This window comes from Monodon monoceros, unplaced genomic scaffold, assembly GCF_005190385.1.
Source record: "Monodon monoceros isolate NGI ecotype Baffin Bay Population unplaced genomic scaffold, NGI_Narwhal_1 Super_Scaffold_16, whole genome shotgun sequence".
In the NCBI taxonomy this organism is placed as follows: Eukaryota; Metazoa; Chordata; class Mammalia; order Artiodactyla; family Monodontidae; genus Monodon; species Monodon monoceros.
The window spans coordinates 25,188,254-25,210,323 of NW_021703772.1; the positions used below are offsets into that span (position 1 = coordinate 25,188,254).

The 22,070-nt window shown below is 34.4% G+C and overlaps 1 protein-coding gene across 1 annotated transcript in view; it reads left to right on the plus strand.

The window, feature by feature from the left end:
• ERBB4 (erb-b2 receptor tyrosine kinase 4) overlaps positions 1-22,070 on the plus strand; it is a 671,873-nt gene that overhangs the window by 327,308 nt on the left and 322,495 nt on the right. The window contains exon 4 of the mRNA XM_029224991.1: positions 7,459-7,524. Within this exon, the coding sequence (XP_029080824.1) occupies positions 7,459-7,524 (66 nt within the window). The remainder of the gene's footprint in view (positions 1-7,458; positions 7,525-22,070) is intronic.

Sequence of the window (22,070 nt, forward strand, 5' to 3'; positions counted from 1 at the left end):
GAGCTCAGTAGCTGTGGCTTGTGGGCTCTAGAGCACAGGCTCAGTAGTTATGGCACATGGGCTTAGTTGCTCTGCGACATGTGGAATCTTCCTGGACCAGGGATTGAACCCGTGTCCCTACATTGGCAGGTGGATTTTTAACCACTGCACCACCAGGGAAGTCCGAAAAATGGCACTCTTATAGGTTTTGTACCTGGGGTTTCTGCTATTATCATATCTACTCTAGATTGATTTGTGTTTACAGAAGGCCTCAGAAGAAATGAAAATTTACTCAGTAGGCTCAGTACTTTCAAACTTTTGCACAATTCTGTGTGCCACATTAACTGTTAGTCTATCAGCTATTTCTCTATAATCCTATCTGAAGTGGTACTGGGCTTGGAGCTACTGTGTGCTCTGGCAGTCACAGATTAGTCCTAGGTTGCTGAGCCTTTGAGGAAAGGGTGGATAGAAGTGCTGCAGACTAAACTTGATATATTTGATCAAAATTAATCTTGATCACATGATCATATATGCTCCTCTCAATCCTTTGGCTTTAGATTTCTTGAAATGAATAACAATGAGGTTGATATTACTTATTTCTTTTTCAATACAGTGATTAGTAAAACATTTTAAACAACTAATTCCTGATTTAATTTACTGCTAGATGAAAAATTCCACATATATATATTTTTAATTTTTAAATTCGTCTTTCTAGTTAGTGAAAATACCTGCCCATCTTTTTTCTGAACAGCAAAATGTATAACAGTAAAGTTTCCATTCAATAATTCACTTTCAAATCATAGGTAATATAGGAAGATTGAATTAAGACTAGAAGAAAATGTAAGCTCAATTTACAGGACAAAAGTGTGAGGATGAATAAGCACATAACAATGAGAACTGTCAGGTAAGAATAAGGGAAGTTTAACATCTGATAAAAAAAAAATTCCACCTTACATTAATATTATTAACCCTACTAATATATCATTTGCTGGAGTCATGTTGTGACTTTACTATCATATGGATGATTCATAATAATTTAAAATTGAAAATAAAAACTATGTATTTTCTAGGACTCCTGGGGGAAAAGAAAATGCAAATTGATGGAAATATATTCACAAGTCAGAGTAAATACTGAGAAATGAGAGACTGCTGATTTTTACACTGTTTAATTCTGTACGTTTGGTCAACAAGCATCTGATCAGATCTAATTGTCACAAAATATGGCCATAATGTTAACAGAGTTTGGAATTATATGCCAAACCATTATTTTTTTTTATATATGCTTTGTTGTCTTGGAAACATTATCATTAGAATCCCTGGGATTGCTTTTTATAAATATGGATTCCTATACCTCATTGCAGACTATAAAATCAGCATTTTGCACAAGGTACTCAAGTGTCAACACTAACTTTTAGGGAGCATACCCTGACACCCTCTTCTACCTTGCAGGTTAAACCACATCAATTCAAAGCTCAAAAACCTTGACCTACACCATAATACCTGTACAGAATAAACACCAACCAAGACTTTCAAGACACTTTGTAAGCTCATACTTCAACAGCTGTTTCTGTGCAAACTGCTCAAGGGACCATAAAGTATTCATTATGGTCCCAAAGAGTTGTGCTCATCCGTGCCTCTGTGTTGTTGCTTCGGTTAATCTTTCAGCCTGGAACTTTTCTTCCCTCCCCTTCTGTACGGGGCAAACAAGATATCCAAGCCCATTTGAAATGCCCATCCCCTCTGGAGAGCGTTTTTATTTTTAAATTTTTTTTCTCTACTTTATGCATACCTATGTTTTGATTATTATAATTATTTGCCTATATTTCTGCCTATTTCCTGGTCCTTGAAAGCTCCTCGAGGGCAGAACACTGACTTATTCATCTTTTTATTGTCTGGCCAAGAACAGGAGCTGGTTTAGTGTAGACTTTCAAAAATGTTCCACTTCCCTTTTTTAAAATTCATGGTCATAAAAAAGATACTGTTCTCTCACTCTTCCCCAGTAAATGTAGTGTTAAGAGGTCAAGAATGCCAGCTTTTAAAAGAATTGAAAGAAGAATCCAGGGATGTAACTTCATCACCTTTAACTAGAGGCAGTTTGAGGATATAATCATTTATGGTTGTCAGTGACTTTATATTTTGTAACTCTTCAACTGTCCTGGCATATTACTTGCAGAAAGCAGTACAGAGGTACATATTAAATCCCATCTCTGCTGTCAGGCAGTTCCAAATAAAAGCAAAACTTCCAGCATGATTTTATGACTCTTAAAATTATCAAAGTGGCTCAGGGACTCTAGCGTCTTAAAAAAAAATACAAGAGCTACATTTTTAGTAACATCTGCTGGACAAGCATAAAAGATGAACTTAGCTATGTTTGCTAACTTCTATGATGAATAATGCATTGTCAGAGGCGATTGCCTGTGAATTGAAATAATGCTTATATGCAATAATCAGTGCTTATTTTTTAAAATTAGCTGTTAAGGTGACAAATATTTGTTTAAATTTTTGTTTTATTCTATAGTTAAGATCTTCAATTGGGTCAGATTGACAGGAGGTAGAAATAGTAATTTAAATAGCTATGCTATCACTAAGCTGAATGGAAATGTCAGATTCTTATTTTTAAGTGGTGTATTTTCTCAAATAGTTTTAAAAGAATTATCACAATAAATAATGAAAAAAATGATGTAGTAGATTGAAACATGGAAATAAGCAGATTTGGACAGCATTGGCAAAGTCTCAGTGCCCCAAAATGTTTCTCCCAATACATAGGCTAGTATCTGACTAATTCCTCTTTTTCCTGTCCTCATTTTAAAAAACACTCTACTAGAGAAGTAGGTTATAAAGCTAAGTGACACTAAAAATTATTTACATATACAGACTCTTTTCCCTGTGAAATCAGGCCTCCTGAGGTACTGCATACCTGAGAACCGAGGACCGGAAGAAAGTTCCCAGTAAGATATCTATTGAGCCATAGTTAAAATATTTCCCTTCCTGTTAGGAGACGCACAAGGGACCCTTCAGAGGCCATGTTTATCCTATCCACTGAAATGCTCTGGGTAGATCTCATTTTAGATGTCACATAGATAAATCACATATAAGGAATCCAGTAGACTTTGGAGCTACCAGGCATTAAATTGGAAACAGTACAGCTCAACCTGGCTTTGTCCAACTCTTCCTTCCTAAGCTAGGGGACTGTTGAAAATTCAGATTTATCACCTTCTTTCATTAAACACATGGAGGGTGAACATTATATAGAGAGTAGTCAAAACCTTTTCCCTTCAGAATAATGCTGAATTAATTCTGAATTCTCTTAGAATAGTAACCATGTCTGTTTCAGCTTAACTCCAATATGTAACATAGTTCCTGATACACAGATACAGATGGTACTCAAGAAATACTTATGGATAGATGGATGGAAGGAAAGTAAGAAAAAAAGTTTGTAGAATTTTTTTTTCCAATTTGAGATTAATAATTACTAAGGAAACGCTTTTGTGCAGCAGAAATGTTGGGAACAAAACGCTAAAACCAAATTTTTAAAAATATTAAACATTGTAGCCCATTAAAACTACACTATTCAGGGCTTCCCTGGTGGTGCAGTTGTTGAGAGTCTGTCTGCCGATTCAGGGGACATGGGTTTGTGCCCCGGTCCAGGAAGATCCCACGTGCCGCGGAGCGGCTGGGCCTGTGAGCCATGGCCACTGAGTCTGCTCGTCCAGAGCCTGTGCTCCACAGCGGGAGAGGCCACAACAGTGAGAGTCCTGTGTACCGCCAAAAAAAAAAAAAACAAAAAAAACTACACTATTCAATTGTCTGCAAGAATCAAACCAAGGTTGCAAGTGTGAAAAATGCATTAATTCAGAAATACATCGTTGTAGGCAGAGATCTTGGTCAGATACTTTGACATTTAGTTAATTGCAACAATTCAGTGAAAATAGTGTTAGCCCAAGTGCCGTGTATCACACAGTTTTGAAGACCAAAACTGAACTGAGTGCCTGAGCAGATTCCAAAAACCTCAAAGCCCTAGAGACAGTGAAATGAAGGGCAGGCCAGAAGGAGCAGCCATTAACTGAGGCACATTCAATTCACGGTCCTCCAGCACACTTGTCGTGACAGAACTCTGAAGTGTGTGGGCCAAGCAATCACCTCCTTTTGTTTTTCAAAAGGGGTGGAGGGAATATAAGTCTGAGTAAAATCCCAGAGAAGAAACAGTTGTCGGCTTCCTGTTATAGACGTAATTGATATTTCTACTTTATATAAATGAAAAATGGAAACTAACAAATGAAATCTCTTCACAGCATTTAGACAAGGTTAAATTATTTAAGCGTTCTGTGTTTGTGCGGACACTATTTAACTTGTGCCCAACTAGGTGGGTCTCGCTATGATACTTTGGCAAGAATTGTAAACAAAATTACTAGTAATATTTCTTTTTCTATTAGATATGAGAGTAGGTCTTGAGATGGTAAATTGAAACTGCAAGAATAAGAAGGTAAAAAAAAATATGTAATCCAATTAAAGGGAATCATTGAAGTTTTAAAATGTCTAATGTTACTCAGCATTTTTTATTAATAGCTACAGATAGTTGTTTGGCAACCATAAATAAAGCTAAATATTTTATTAGGCCCAAATCCAATTAGAGAAGTCATAGATTAAATGGTAGATCGTCCTCTGCTTCAGATATCTTCAATTAACAGACTACTTAATGGGTCGATTTAAAGGATTTTAACACACCTAAAGAAACACATTAACATTAGCTACTTTCTCATAAAAAGTTTGTACTCAGAAAAAGTTTGCACTGCTTTCCATTTTGTCTCACAGTCCTTTCTAATTTCCTCTGGTATAAATCAATTTAGATTTATTAGCTTTATACAAAAGAACTCCGGTAGGTCTTTAATAATAATTATCATTATCACTGATTAAAGTTATATTGTTCAAGCCAGATGGAGTCCTTTTCCTGTCAGCTAGAATGAGCTTGCATTATGTAGTTATAATGTGTTTGGATCTAAATAAACAGATGGCAGGGTGACAGGATATTATACGCTTGTGATGTCAGCCTCAGTGCTTCACAAACAGAATTGCTTTAAATAAACCCCATTGAGGCCAGGATCTAGATGCTTTTAAGAGGGTGGCTGGGACTGAGCTTAAGTGTTATATTAACTTGGAAATAGTACTGTTCACTTGCAGAAGAGTAGACCAGTAGGATGGTCTGAGGTTTAGCCTGAGAAAGGGTGTCTGCTGAATCTGTCCCTTAACTGTGAAAGCATTTAACATACTAGGTTCATTCAGTCAGTCTCAGAAGGAGAGACTAAGACAAACAACAAAAAAAAAAGCTGCCCAAGTTGTAAGAACTTCCAAGAGGAAGAGTTAAAAACTGGGTCAAGGGGGGCTTCCCTGGTGGCGCAGTGGTTGGGGGTCCGCCTGTTCGTGCCCCGGTCCGGGAAGATCCCACATGCCGCAGAGCGGCTGGGCCCGTGAGCCATGGTCGCTGAGCCTGCGTGTCCGGAGCCTGTGCTCCACAACGGGAGAGGCCACAACGGTACCGAAAAAACAAAACAAAACAAAAAAAAACTGGGTCAAGGAAAGACGGAAACTTTTGATATAACCTTATTCCATAATTTTTACAGTGAAGTTAACTATTTTAAAATAAACAACTTGAATAGGCATGTACTCGTTCACAATTTATATTAGAAAATTAACAGACAAGGTTTAATAAGAACTTTGTTATAGAAAACTTTAGTCTTTGATAGATTTTCATGTCCACTTTTCTCTAAAAATGAGCCCATTCCATATCCTTGTACTCACAAAAATTTGGAGTAAGCCTGTGAAATTCAGCTGCAAACTTCAAAGAAAGTCATTAAACATTATTTCTTCTAGCTAATATTCTTTTGTTGAGATTGTAGGGAATTTCTCTGTGGGACAACTCTATTTGCTGAGGCAAATACCCATAGTAGCATCACCGTTAAAAGGAAAATGAGACTATAGGAAATAAAGGCTGATATTTGTTAATGAAGGTAGTATCAATAAAATTTTTAGAAGAGGACATAAAATAACTGAAATTAAGATTCCTAAAAAATTAGCTCTTTTAAATGCTTGAAATACTTATATAAAGATGTTGGTTTGCAAATTGGCCCCTGTACCTAAAGGACAAGGAGAGATGGAAGAAAGAGGCAGCCCACTCCAGATTAGTAGGCGACAGGTTTAATAAGCAAGGGAACTTATTTATGAGATTTTTCTTGGGCAACAGCAACGTGAGTAGATCTCAGCATCCGCCTGCCAGAGTCTTAAAAGTTTGTATAGAGGTCCTAACTAAATTCAGTCACTTATTCAGTCCAGATGGTCTCAGCAACACCTTACTCTCTCAAGGCTATGTCCTTGAAACAGCTGCTAGCATGGGATTAGTTGGAGGCACATACATTTCAAGGACAAGGGAGGGGGTGAGAAGCCTCTGATTGCCTGGGTTCAGCTCACAGGTCAACTGGCAGTCACAGCCTCTTAATGACCTCCTCCTCAGGAATATAGCTAATATTATGTCATAACTATAAATGGAATATAACCTTTAAAAATTGTGAATCATTGTGATGTACACCTGAAACTTATTAATATTGTACATCAAGTATACTTCAATAAAGAAATTTTTAAAAAGTGTAAACTTATGGTTACCCAAGGTGAAAGAGGGGGAGGGATAAATTAGGAGTTTGGGATTAAAATATACATACTACTGTATATAAAATAGATATCCAACAAGGACCTACTGTATAGTGCAGGGAACTATACTCAATATCTTGTAACAACCTATAATGGAAGAGAATGTAAAAAAAGACTATCTGTCTATATATATATATATGCACACACATACATACATATGTATATATATACATATATTTGTATAACTGAATCTCTTTGCTGTACACCTGAAACTAACATTGTCAATCAACTATATTTCAATAAAAAATTTTAAAAAGACACAATAGACCTTTGACAAAAAATAGATAATCTAAATTATATATAAAACCTTTTTTTCTGACGGTTTATCATGTTTGTAGTATATTCTTGTTTTCATAGACTTCAATTTCTTTTTTAACTATTGATTTAATCCTTAACATCTGTTGGTATCAGTAAGCCCTGAACTTTTGAAATTATATCAAGTAGGATATAGATCAATAGAATAAAAATATTCAATAGTTGAAGTGAAACTTATTTCATGTAAATATTTACTTCTGACTATGTAGGAACATTTACAGATTCTGTATTTCCTTTTCTTATAAAATGAGATGAGAGGATTTTGAATATCAAGAGATTGTATTTCTGCTTCACATGTATTTGACATTCAGATTTTGCTACTTAAATGGGCATTTTATGAGCTATGTTTCAACTCTAGTGTGAATTAAAAATCCTCATAAAGGGGCAAGAATGTTTCCTTTGAGGTCTTAATTCCTAGTCAGAGTGAAAGATTATAATACACATGTGCTTTCTGCTGTTCTACAGGTGGACGTTGCCATAAGTCCTGCACTGGCCGATGCTGGGGACCCACAGAAAATCATTGCCAGACTTGTAAGTGTTCAGCAGTGAAAAGACATAGCCTTGAAATTGTCAAGTAATTTTAATAATTGATGCTTTTCACACTTCTGGTTATCAGAAACATGAAAATGAGCTTTTGCCTCCTTGTGGTAGATTGATTCTATCTAAGTAAGCTGCCTAATCTCAAAGCTTTCAAATTAAATGTAATATGTAGTTGTTTCCTATATTTCTTTGTGGATTCTGGATTAATGATAGCAACACAAATGTGTTGCTATTAACCATGACTTCAGAGTCTGTACATCAGAGGAAGTAGGAAAACCAAATGTATACAAAATGATAATTAACTGAATTTCAGGTTAACTGAATATCTCAGTACTTTTCCCAAATAGTTACATCACTATTCATTCACTGGAGAAAGAAAAAAGAAAGGAAGAGTGTACTGTGTACCCACTGTGTTTCAGGTACAGAGATATAAACTATGTGAATTATAAATATAGATTCACTATTAAATCACAAAATGTATCTCACCCTTAGTGTATATTGTTTCTTGTATTAGTCATTAAAATAAGTATTAGGGATGATAATCACTGCTAAGACATTTAAAAACAAAGTATACTAAACATAAAGACAAATATCTAATGTTTTCAGCATTCTTAAAGTCATCTGATACTTAAATCAGCACTGAACTTTCACTAATCTTAAGGATAAATGTTTTCTTTAAAAAGGAAATACAAAATGGTCTATATAAATGGTAAAGACTTTTCTTCCTGCTATAATAACAGCTGAAATAATAAATGGAAAACAATGTGGAGGCTATTTGAAATGTATTTCTTTTTTTAGCATAGAAGACATAGAAAATATTAAAAATTTGAACATACAAATATTAGATATTGTGGACATCTGTTATACTGTTGGATTAAAGTATAGACTTAAATTAACTTATTTAATAGAAACAATGTTTTATGGCAACAATGTTTTGACAAGAATTTTAAGCAGGATTCTAAAGTAAGATTAGATTACTGTGTGAAGCGCATTCACTATGATATTGGAGAAAATGTGTATTAATGAGAAGCAGAAATAACCAGTCCTTCATGACACAGAAGGATAAATCAGCCATGCAGAGGCAAAGGAGAATTGGAGAGAGAGAGTAACAGTTTTTGACAGTTTCTACTTTCTGGTTCTCTGGTCTTCCTGAGAAGAAGTTCTCTGGTTCTCTTGTCTTCCTGAGGTCCCTGGTTCTTCCTGAGGTCCCTGGTCCCTGATTCTCTGGTCTTCCTGAGGTCCAAATGCATTTTTTTTTGTTAGGAACCTTAAGAAACACAATGTTCTAGTACATTGAAATTACTTTTGCTACTTGCCACCAAGTGGGGGTGGGAGGAAGTCTTGACTAAGAAAGTCATCAAGCCATAGCTCATGCTATCAAATCATCAGCCATGCAGTCATTAAATTCACCTAATTTTCCAGTGTAGAAATTAAACTTACTATAATAACATAAAATTGGGTTAATGGTCACCATGCCTATTCCACAGAGTCTAAATTCAGTAAACATTTACTTGTATCTGCTATGTGCAAATCCAAATTTTAGAGTAGTATTCATTTGCATGGATCTTTATGGTTTATAAAACATTTCCATTTAAAAATTTATTTTCACAATATTCCTGTTAGTTTACGAGGACAGTTTTCATTAGCCTCATTTCACAATTGGGGAAATGTAAGCTGAGGAAATGATTGTGGGAGCTGTTAAATTTACACAGCTGATACCTGGGATTTTAACTTAAGTGTCCTGAATCTAAGGATAGCACTGTTTCCTGTATACAATATTGCACAGCAGTTTAGTGGGCAAGGCCACTGGATTTATAATAAGCCAGATGATACAAATCTCAGCTGTTTCCACTTTCTATCATGAGAAAGTGATTTAATTTTTCTAAACCTCAGTTACCATATCTATAAAATGGAGATATTACACTTACCTCAGAGGGCTGCTATTTTGTAATCAAATTCAATACAATAATGTGGTTGAAATGCTTAAAAATGTTTTGGCGTATACTAAGGGCCTAATAAATAATAGCTAATGTTATAATAAGATAAAGTAGATACTCCTAGAAAACTTAATCCAACTTAAAACAATGAATGGATGTGGAAGCAAAGCTCCTGCAGGCCAGTTCCACCTGTGAAGGCTACTGACATAGATGGCTGGGGAATAAAAAGGCAAAAACCCTGGAGTGAAGTGGAGGCTGCTTGCCCTTGACATTTGCTCCTGTTCTCTCTCTCCTTGTTTGAGATACTTGAAAGGTAAATTACATATCCATATTTAAAAAGTCCAACATCCAGAGGCACATTGTATTTTGGAAGTACTCAAAGATGTACTTATTGTAAGACATGAATTTTAGAAATACGATTAGAAATTTTGAGAATTAGACCTCATGAGAGATTCCATAGAGATATTAGACCTCCAGAGAGTCCATGGAGATGTAACACCCATGATTGAACATTTTTCCAAAGAAATGTAAATTTTCCAGGCTTCCTTTACATTGCTGATAGCCCTTCTGTTAGTTAAAATATATTATCCTTAGGCCCACTTCAGATGCACTTATCTTTGAACCCTGATTGAACTTTTTAAAAATCAGAAAACAGTCTGGGCAAGTTTTTGAAAATATTCTGCTTTTTTTGTTGACTGACCATACAAAAGTACATCTTAGGATCTGAAAGACATGATCTTATATCATTACTTACAAATGATGTCTTTCCTTATGACTGAAATAAGTTCACTTCACTGAGGGCTTCTCTGGAGGTATTCAACTTCATGATTTGCCAAGTATTTCCTTATTTTTATGGATAATTACTCTTGGAGATTTTGCATATATTAGGGAAGAAAGGTAAAATATTTAGAAGCGCCACACCTTAGCTAAGGAAACTGACATTAAGAATACATTTCATTCACCACATTATATCAATGCTGACTTCCTCCCACAGGTGTTTCCTCCTAAAAAAGCAAGTATGCTAGGAATGACCCTCTGTGTCACTAAACGGTGAGGAGTCACCATAAAGACAAATGCTTCAGGTTCTAGGAGAGCAAGTCCATGATAATGAATGACTTGCTACGGTAAAATGAAGCAAAGAGTGATGATCAGAATGAAAACATCTCTGAACAGAGATACGGGAAAGGAAAAATGCTGGTGACAACGATGGTAAGCTTGAGAGCAGGTCTGTAGGGGTGTCAGAAGTTTTAAAAAGAAGAAATGAGGAAGAAGTTTTGTGTTTTGTTTTTAATAGATTTCATGAAATGGAAAGAGAGCATGAATAAATTGACAGCTTACTATTCCAGGGGAACAAAATTTGACACCCTAATATGTGTCTCTTTGGCATGAGGATTAATTTAAGCTGATTATTTTTAAGGCCTGAAAGACTCAGAAGGAACCTTCCCCCTAACTGCCTAAAAGAGTGTAGTTAGAGGACCTGTTCCAGGGAGGGAACTATCACCACAGGTAACTATAGTGTGAACTAGATGTGGTAGATGAGGGGGAACTTAGCAAAGGCTGTTTGTTACTATTCCTCTCTGAGTCCCAGTGCCTTTGCATAGCCCCGCAAACATTTGTGTACCAAACCTTTGCTTTTCTCTCTCCATGTCAGTTGGCTTCCTCCCCTTTGAAGTCCCAAACACCTTTGCCCAACATCCTCTTTTGTTTTTAGCTGAAGATGGTAGTTAAGGTGAGAGTTTCAGCCATTTTGGCGAGTTATTCAGTTTTGTTGGATTTCTCCAGTGTATACATGTTATTGAACTTTTGTTTGATTTTCTCCTTTTAATCTGATTCATGTCAATATAATTCATAGGCCAGCCAGAAGAATCTAGAAGGGTAGAGGAAAATTTTTCTTCCCAATGCTATGGTCAACAGTTCACCATGCATAACTATAAAAACTTTATAAATTTTTAGTAAAATTTGGTAACATGTTGCAGCTTCTTCTGTGTACTGGTTGCTACAGTTAGCTTTGATTGCACGTTGAATAATGTAAGTGTATCATTTTCCTCTATAGCATTTCATAATGTTCAGACTGTAAACTCTGGAGCCAGCAGCTATTTTTAAAAAGTTTTTTTCTAAAATGATCCAAAAATTAAAATGTTTTTCTAAACAAACTCCTAAAAAAAAGAAAAAAAAAAACAAACTTAGACAACCTAAAGAATTTTATAAATATTAAAGCAAGTTCATTGTGCTGGTAGAATCTAGCCAGCTGTTCCCTTCTTACTGTTTTACTCATGAGTCTGATTTTCTAAAATAACTTAAATTCATTCTTTTTAAATCCTTTTTGATGTTAGATCATCATGACTCTATAAACCTAACAGAAATATTTCTCACATAGTTGCAAAAGGTCATAATAGAACTTATGAAGGAATACTGTGGGCCTGCATTATACATGGAGCCGTGACTCAAACTTGAAAGTGCTTTTAAGCTCAGTTAAATCGTGTCCGCATTGCTCCACAGCACAGCTTAAGTAAATTGATTCAGTGGATTAATGTACTCATGTCAGGGGAGACAAACCTATCTGCTGTGTGAAGTCTGAAGCTTATAGTAGTATTATTTAGCAGGCTTACTGGTAAGAATGACAACTCTCTCTATTCATAAGAACTGAGTCCTAGGTTTGAGCTCGTAGGTTTAGGTGTGAGAGAGACTAAGCTTTAAGAAATAAATAATAATGATTAAAGGAAAGAAGTTATCTCTGTCCCTGCAAGATATATGAAACACACATCTCATATAAAGTAAATGCTGCATATCCTTTTTTATCTTTAAGCACAATATCAGGCCAGCTTTCTCCAGCCTCCTATTATCAGCCTGGGTAGTTGTTTCATTTTACACGTTCCTTTTGTCATCTCAGTTAGGAACTGCGTTTTAGAGGATATGGGGAGCTTGTATCAAAATATTACAGTTTGATTCCCCCAACCTTACACATTGTGTGTTAAAGTAGTTATAATTGCCTTTAACTGCTGGTTGTATAACTAAAATTTTCTCAGCTGATTACCACTCAATCTATTCTTCAGTCTTCTAGTTGCTTTATAAGTAACATTTCTTGCTTAGAAACTAATTGAAAAATAAAGTGCACTTGACAATAGGTTAAAAAATTGTCTCTTAAATCAAAGTGTCACATCAAAAAAGATAAATTAATGAGGAAATGCATGTTTCAATTACTGGAGTAAACAGATGTCTTCTGACCACTGAAATGTTCATTAAATTGATTGAAGCTAAGGCATTATTTTAACAAAAAGAAAACTTCTGGGGAATTTACCCTTTGCTTCTAAAGTATTCTTCCTAGCTAGGTTATCTCAAAATCTCTTTTTTAATTAAAAATAAAGTAGCATTGAAATTAATACAAGCAGTGTATTTGTTCTGTTGTAGATAATTGTGAATGGAGGGTACTACTATATTGGCAAAGTAAAAACTTGTTCCAAACAACACTTTATGTTATTTATTGTTTCTATACAGACATTATAGAACATGCTAGGAAAAAATTAGAAATTATTTAGCATTTTTCTCATTAATTTATTATGCTTGTGCACACAGAAAATTACTTCCAGTAGTTGCAATATATTAAAAATTTCAGTTTCATAAAAGGAAAAAAAACTTGGTCTGGCTTATGGATTCTACTCAGTTCTAGAGCAAAGTTTAGAAATATCTATATATCTATATCTATATCTACTTTTATTCATTCTAAAATATATCTGGAACTTCTTTGAAGTGAATATTAAAACCTAAGAAAATAATTATGTATTTTTGTTCCTCAAAATTTCAGCAAGAAAATGTAGCAACTTGAAACTAAATTATACTTTTTTCCATGAAATTTCCAAAAGTTTCCTATAGATTGCAAAACCAAAATGACAAATTATGAAAATAATATACTAATTATACTTACATACATGCTTACAGATACAGTTTGCTAAAGTGTAATCGTATTTACAATCTTTGTGGAACAAACCCTGTTTAAAAAGAAGGTGCCAATGTAGTAAATATCCAATTAGAGCAGAGAAAAGCAAGTGGGAGCTAATGGGGAAAAGAGAAAGCGCTGAGCCAGCAGGCTCGATCAATCAGGATAACAGCAAGCCTTTGTTAAAAGCCAACATCTTTAATTAAAACCTTTGTATTTTACTAATAACTTTGCATGTCTCCATAAGCTTTCTTATTGATTTCAATTATTTCCTTTTTTTTTCCTTTTTTTGGATTTGTAGTTTCTGGAGATATTGTAAAATTAAGGGAAGCACTGCGATAGACTCATTTGCATACATTTCTAAAATTATGCCCATCTAAAACATTTCCAAAAGTGACTCAAAAATATCCTTGTGGAAAATGAGAGAAAAATCTCTCCTAATATGCTGTTCATTTTGATATAAGTTGATAATATTTGTTGTAATTTGATGATCTTTCTCAGATTTAAAGGGATGTTCATTTTAACTATAGGAGATAAGTTATTTGAAATGCTCTGTAAAATACTGTTTAATGTGATTCAGGAAATATCATCTAATGCTATGCTAAAGGCTCAAGGGGTATAAAGAAAGTATATAAAATTGTGCCTGTTCTCTGGAAATGCTCTGGTACAAGACAAAGCCGAGGGATGTTTGAAAAGGTCAAAAAGAATACTGAACTGAGGGCATCAAGAGAGATGTAGTCCTAGCTTTAAACTAACTCAGTTTCCCTAAGTTCCCTCATCTACAAAATGAAAAGTTTGAAAAAAGATGATTTTTGTTCATGCTTTTTTGCATGGTTAGGATATTTGCGTGTGTATGCATGTGCGTATTTGTTAGCCGTAGATATAGATGATACAGGCATAGTCATAGACACAGATTTATGTACAGATAGTTTGGGAGAATTGTTTTGTGGCAGTTTTAGCCTATTGATAGTGAGGCTGTCTACTAGGAATGCCTGAGGAACTCACCTGGCCCCCTACTACTTGAGGGGAGTACCCACAGACATTTTCTGGACCAGAGTCAACCTTGTGGCTGGATGAGTCCTTGTGGTTCTTATTATGATTTCAAGACACACCTCAGCAACAACCATTAGGGAACTTTGAAAAAGCAAGGGTTGTCACTCACAGGTCTTGGAGGTATGGCAGGCTCAATGGCTACACGGTGAGGTCACGGGTAGAGAGAAAGACAAAGTATGAACCTGGGGCTCTTCCTGTATTACAGTTGAGAGTGGGGTACCTAGGGTTTCACAGATTCACTCTTTATTGGCAAATTTAAAATATAAGAGCAGGAATTCAGGTGTGGGAATGGAAGAAGCGGGGTCACTTAAAACATTAGTTATCTAGGTTACTTAGAGCTTTCTGAAAGGGGAACTTCATGAGTGGGGGCAGTCTGGCTTCTTTTCTAGGTGTTTTACTAGCAGCTGTGTCATACAGCTGGCAATATGTTCATTTGAGATGGATGTCTTTGAAATGGATGCCTTGACAATCAAAAGCCTAATGTCAGGCACTTACACCACAGGAGTGCAGACTGTGGGTTGGGTAGAAGTAGGTAACCTAGCAGTGAGATCAGAGTGAGTACTCCACATTTGAAGGATTATTGAGAGTACATTGAGAAGAAAAGTCAGAAATATCTGAAAATATTACGATTAGAAGAATTTTGTTATTATGGTAGTAATGATAATTTATTCTGAATGTTTTGCAGCAAAAGAGTTGACTGTCATTATAATACTATCTTTGACTATAGAAGAGTTCAAAATTATCTACATGTGATATGAGAGTGTCATTTGATGAACAGAACACTCATACTCACTGTTTGCTACAGGAGTGGAAAAAAGAAGTGTGAGATGTCATTCTCAGAAAAGCAAGCACTTGCATACCACTCTCATGGTTAGGGAGTTGCGCAAGCCTGGAGAAAAATATCCTCCTTAGAGTTCTGCTTTGCATTAATCTGAGATGTATCATCTATTTATTGACTTAATTGGTTCAGCTGGAGGAAGAATTAAGTAACTGGCATGGGGATGAGGAAGAAAAGAAGGGGATACTGGATACTCGTCAATTGTGCTTATGTCAAGTAACATTTTTACTCATTATATTAGAATAAATGTGAATTTCCTAAATATCAGACATACTCCATTTCTCAAGCCAATATCAATTTTATGCATTAAATTTGACAGTTTATAATGGTATCATGGATGCTTCTGTACATTAACATAGATATTTCCAAGAGAAATAGTCACTATATTAATTCATCATGAAGTTATAAAAGATAAACTGGAAACATAATTTTCACATGTTACTACCTCACTGATAATGGTTATTTTTGGTTTATCCAAAGTCCTTTTGCCCATGAAGTTTGTTTTAATGGAGATGATAGAGCATTATGACTCTAAGAATAACTCAGGTTTTGTTCTGATTTGAATACTTCTTGAACTCAAATAACTGTTACCCAGGGAGATTATTTTTCTATACAGTGAGGATGTTGCATGTATTTAAGGTGTATTTAATTTCATTGACTAGGGGAGGGGTGGAGGTGAGAGACAGAAAGACGGACTCTGACACTTACAGGTAACTACAGATAATTTAAAATAAAAATCAAACCACAGTGTTTTACCAAGACATAACAGAAAACTTAAATGAATGAAGAATTACCACACTGCAAGATGAGAAGACTCAAATGATGAAAATGTCAGTTGTTCTAAAATTAAGCTATGCATTTAACCATCTTCAGTCAATTCCCAATGTTTCGTTTTGTTTTTAATTGAACAAAAATAATCTAAAGTATTCCTGGAAAATACATTTAATAAAATAGCCAGACATTTAAAAGGAGTAACTATGTGGAAGGACACTCCCCAAGTATTAAAATGTTAAAAAGTAATAAGTATTAAAGCAGTATGGTATTAGTTCAGAATGGAATTGGCTCAATGGAATGTATTAGAAAGTTTGGATAGAGTCTAAAGTCTATATGGTAATTTGGTTTTTATGAAGTTAACATTTTTTAATGGCAAATGTATAGATTATTCAATAAATAGTGTTAGAACAAATGGTTCACAGTATGGAAAAAATAAAGTTAGATCCCCACCATAAAACAAAACATGAGATGAATTGTACATTAAAAGTTTAAAAGGCATCAGAAAGACTATAGATTATAGATGAATTGTAGACTAAAAGTTTAAAAAGCATGAAATAGATTGTCGAAAAGTTACAAAAGCATGAAATAGATTGTAGATGAAAAGTTAAAAAAGCATGAAATAACTGAAAGTACTAGAAAAATGTAGGTAAAAGCTATGACATGATGACTTTTCCCCCCCCTTTTATCACCATTAAAGCTTGACTTGTCATTTTATTTTTTATTTTTTTAACATCTTTATTGGAGTATAATTGCTTTACAATGTTGTGTTAGTTTCTGCTGTATAACAGAGTGAATCAGCTATATGTATACATATATCCCCATATCCCCTCCCTCTTGCGTCTCCCTCCCACCCTCCCTATCCCACCCCTCTAGGTGGTCACAAAGCCCAGAGCTGATCTCCCTGTGCTATGTGGCTGCTTCCCACTAGCTATCTATTTTACATTTGGTAGTGTATATATGTCAGTGCCACTCTCTCACTTCGTCCCAGCTTACCCTTCCCCCTCCCCATGTCCTCAAGTCTATTCTCTACCATCTGCGTCTTTTTTTTTTTAAACATGACATAAAAGGTAGAAATTTTAAAAGAAGAAAAAGATTATTTTAATTATATTAGTTTTTTGTATTTTTAAAATAAAGTATTTTAATAAAATTTAAGAGAATTAAAATTTTTCACAAGAAATTTGTAAAAAATGTTTTTCTTCACTTATAAACAATTACATAATTTTTTAAAGAAACTAATTATTTTCATAATTAGATTGTCAAAGTTAAAAAGAATGATAATTCCTTGTGAGGATTAAAAATATACAGAGAGAAGCAATCGCAGTTACTGTCTTGAATTATTATTATTTTTTTGTATTTATCGCATTTTGTTTATTCGTTCATCTGCTGATGGACCTTTGGGTTGCTTCCACCTCTTGGCTATAGTGAATAGTGCTTCTGTGAACATGAACATACAAATCTCTTCTAGACCCTGCTTTCAGTTCTTTTGATATACACCCAGTGAATTACTTATGGATGTGTATTTTATGCTCTTTTAACTGTCACACTACCATGGAGCTATAGCAGGGAGGTCAGCATATAGACACCCCAAAATTGACATTGGTTATTGATGTGGTAAGAAAATATTTTTAAAATTTTGCATATTTATAGTGACATATTTCTCTAAAAACATGTATTGCTTATGTAATTTCAGAATTTTAAAAAAGGAAGGAACAACAAAAAATTATACTCTTTTTATTATGACTCTTTTTGTAATTTTCGGGGATGTCCAAAGTTTTGTCTATATCAGAGAGATGATAATTTTTAGTGATATATTAATAATACATAAAAGCTTTAAATATCTATAGATATATTATTTTCTATAAAAATTTTACTCAAAGAGAATCCCAAATGTGTTTTATACTGGCCCACAGTTTAACACACTGCCATGTAGGACAAAATCAGACTTAACTACCCCAAATTTTCATTGTGACGATGGGAATATAAAACACAAACTTCTGGGAATCACCAGTCTCAGTGGTGCAACTCCGGAGGGAAAGCACTGTGGCAGGCACTGTTGTGCAATGATTTCCGTAGCCTCTGGGATCATAAAACCTCAGAAAAAGAAAATTCATGTCCAGTGGCTTTACGTTCCTGAATTCATTAGAAGGCCAATTTGCTGCACGTATATAAAAGAAGCACTAAGATTAGTTCCCTAATTTTCTATTTTGACCTTTGTCCATACAATTGAATAGTACTCTCCAATCACTGGTTGTAACTCGTTAGTGGATTGTAAAGTCATTTCTGTGGACCCTGACCAACATTAAATTTTTATTGAAATAGAATAGATTAGTATAAAATAAACCAGATTACAATAGAATAGAAAAGGCAGTATCAAAATGCTTTGCACATAATTAGGGTCAATATAATGCCTTAAAACTTTTCATCATGGATATGTGTACTGAGCCATGATGTAAAATTGTACTATAAATTGTGATGAAAAAAAAAAAGGTTAGAAAAACACCGAAAAGGAACATCATTTAACTTTTAGGCAGGCGTGATTATCCTTTAAAAAAAAATAAACTCAAACATACATTCTGTGAGAATAAAAGTAATATTTTGAAAACATTCTTTTGTATATGCTTGAAGCATGTGTTTTTGGTGTAACTATTTTAGGTAGTTCCACTTTAAAATTCTGTTATTACTGAGACATGGACTTGAATGTTGGCCCTATCTGGGCCTCAGTTTTCTCCTCTTTAAAACCAGTAGGTTAAATTCAATCATATATAAGTGTCTATAAAATGCTAAATATAAAATAATCTTATTTCTATGGCTTTTGCTATAAATTTGAAGAGTATTTGAAAAATATCTTAGTCTTCATTACTCATCATTTGTAATTGTGTTGTTACTTAAAATGACTATAGAACTAATTATTTTTCAAGAGTGTAAAGCAGTTATGTGTAGATCATTTTAGTTATTCCATGTTCTATTTTTTTTTTTAGAATTTAATTTTTTTTCCAGTTGTATTGAGATATGAATGACATACAGTACTGTATAAGTTTAGGTGTCCAGCATAGTGATAGGACTTATATACATCATGAAATGATGATCATGATAAGTTTAGTGAGCATCCATCATCCCATATCAATACAAAATTAAAGAAATAAGGAAAAAAAACATTTTTTCCTTATGATGAGAACTCTTAGGATTACTCTCTTAACAACTTTCATATGTATAGTACAGCAGCGTTAATTATCTTTATCATGTTGTACATTACATCTCTAGTACTTATTTATCTTATGGCTGGAACCTTTTTTTAAATTTATTTTTTATTTATTTTCACACACACACACACACACACACACACAGACTGTATTTTATTTTTACAAGAGATAAGTGAACTGACACCAAGCATTGTAAATGGATGACCACAACAAAAGGAACAGTGATTGCAATTACCAAACATGAAACACACTCATACTGTGTCATAATATTGACATTCAGTCTAGGAATCCTCCACTGTAACAGCTCTTTTACTTTGCAGTGAAAATTGATTTGTATATTTTTTGCCTCTGAGTCCTTGTGGGATTTTTTTTTTTTTATTATTCAAACAGGAAGTCACAAAAATTATAATCATCCTCATCAGTTCACTCAGTCCCATGTAATTAATTTTTTTTATCTTGATCTTTTGTTAGCACTTTTATGAATTCATCAGTTTTCCATTAGAGTTCTGAAAATGGTTATTCATTCAGTTCAGCAGTATAGTCAGTTACCAGAAACCTGTACTTGTCAAAGTCTTTTCCATGAATTCCTTGAAGATGAAACCCTCTTATAGGAGCATTTTTGCAAAAGCATCAGAGTACACACAGAACTGTCTGTAAAGGACAAAAGACTTAAAAATGACCACGGTTAAAGATTTGATGAAAGTTCATAATAATGCAATTGAAAAGGAAATTTAGGTATTTCTAAGATATACATTTTAAAGTAATAAATAGAATTATGACTTATAACATTATACCAGAACACATAAGATTTTTAGAAATTTTATGTAATGTCTGAAACATTTATATTAACATATTTCATACAAATAACCCAAAGAAAGTTTAGTATTAGTTGTTTTTTTGTTTGTTCGTTTATACTGCACGTTTTTATTAGTTATCAATTTTATACACATCAGTGTATACATGTCAATCCCAATCACCCAATTCAGCTCACCACCATCCCCACCCCACCACGGTTTTCCCCCCTTGGTGTCCATACATTTGTTCTCCACATCTGTGTCTCAACTTCTGCCCTGCAAACTGGTTCATCTGTACCATTTTTCTAGGTTCCACATATATACATTAACATATGATATTTGTTTTTCTCTTTCTGACTTACTTCACTCTGTATGACAGTCTCTAGATCCATCCATGTCTCAACAAATGACTCAGTTTTGTTCCTTTATATGGCTGAGTAATATTCCATTGTATATATGTACCACATCTTCTTTATCCATTCGTCTGTTGATGGGCATTTAGGTTGCTTCCATGATCTGGCTATTGTAAACAGTGCTGCAATGAACATTGGGGTGCATGTGTCTTTTTGAATTATGGTTTTCTCTGGGTATATGCCTAGTAGTGGGATTGCTGGATCATATGGTAATTCTATTTTTAGTTTTTTAAGGAACCTTCATAGTGCATCAGTTTACATTCCCACCAAAAGTGCAAGAGGGTTCCCTTTTCTCCACACCATCTTCAGCATTTGTTGTTTGGAGATTTTCTGATGATGCCCCTTCTAACTGGTGTGAGGTGATACTTCATTGTAGTTTTGATTTGCATTTCTCTAATAATTAGTGATGTTGAGCAACTTTTCATGTGCTTCCTGGCCATCTGTATGTCTTCTTTGGAGAAATGTCTATTTAGGTCTTCTGCCCATTTTTTGGCTTGGGTTGTTTGTTTCTTTAATATTGAGCTACATGAGCTGTTTATATATTTTGGAGATTAATCCTTTGTCCGTTGATTCATTTGCAAATATTTTCTCTCATTCTGAGGGTTGTCTTTTCGTCTTGTTTATGGTTTCCTTTGCTGTACAAAAGCTTTGAAGTTTCATTAGGTCCCATTTGTTTATTTATTTATTTTTATTTCCATTACTCTAGGAGGTGGATCAAAAAATATCTTGCTGTGATTTATGTCAAAGAGTGTTCTTCCTATGTTTTCCTCTAAGAGTTTTGTAGTGTCCGGTCTTACATATAGGTCTCTAATCCATTTTGAGTTTATTTTTGTGTATGGTGTTAGGGAGTGTTCTAATTTGATTCTTTTACATGTAGCTGTCCAGTTTTCCCAGCACCAATTACTGAAGAGTCTGTCTTTTCTCCATTGTATATCCTTGCCTCCTTTGTCATAGATTAGTTGACCATAGGTGTGTGGGTTTATCTCTGGGCTTTCTATCTTGTTCCATTGATCTATATTTCTGTTTTTGTGCCAGTACCATATTGTCTTGATTACTGTAGCTTTGTAGTATAGTCTGAATTCAGGGAGTCTGATTCCTCCAGCTCCGTTTCTTTCCCTCAAGACTGCTTTGACTATTTGGGGTCTTTTGTGTCTCTATACAAATTTTAAGATGATTTGTTCTAGTTCCGTAAAAAATTCCATTGGTAATTTGATAGGGATTGCATTGAATCTGTAGATTGCTTTGTTTAGTATAGTCATTTTCACAATATTGATTCTTCCAATCCAAGAACATGGTATATCTCTCCATCTGTTGGTATCATCTTTAATTTCTTTCATCAGTGTCATAGTTTTCTGCATACAGGTCTTTTGTCTCCCTAGGTAGGTTTATTCCTAGGTATTTTATTCTTTTTGTTGCAATGGTAAATGGGAGTGTTTCCTTAATTTCTCTTTCTGATTTTTCATCATTAGTGAATAGGAATGCAAGAGATTTCTGTGCATTACTTTTGTATCCTGCAACTTTACCAAATTAATTGATTAGTTCTAGGAGTTTCCTGGTGGCATTTTTAGGATTCTCTTTGTATAGTATCATGTCA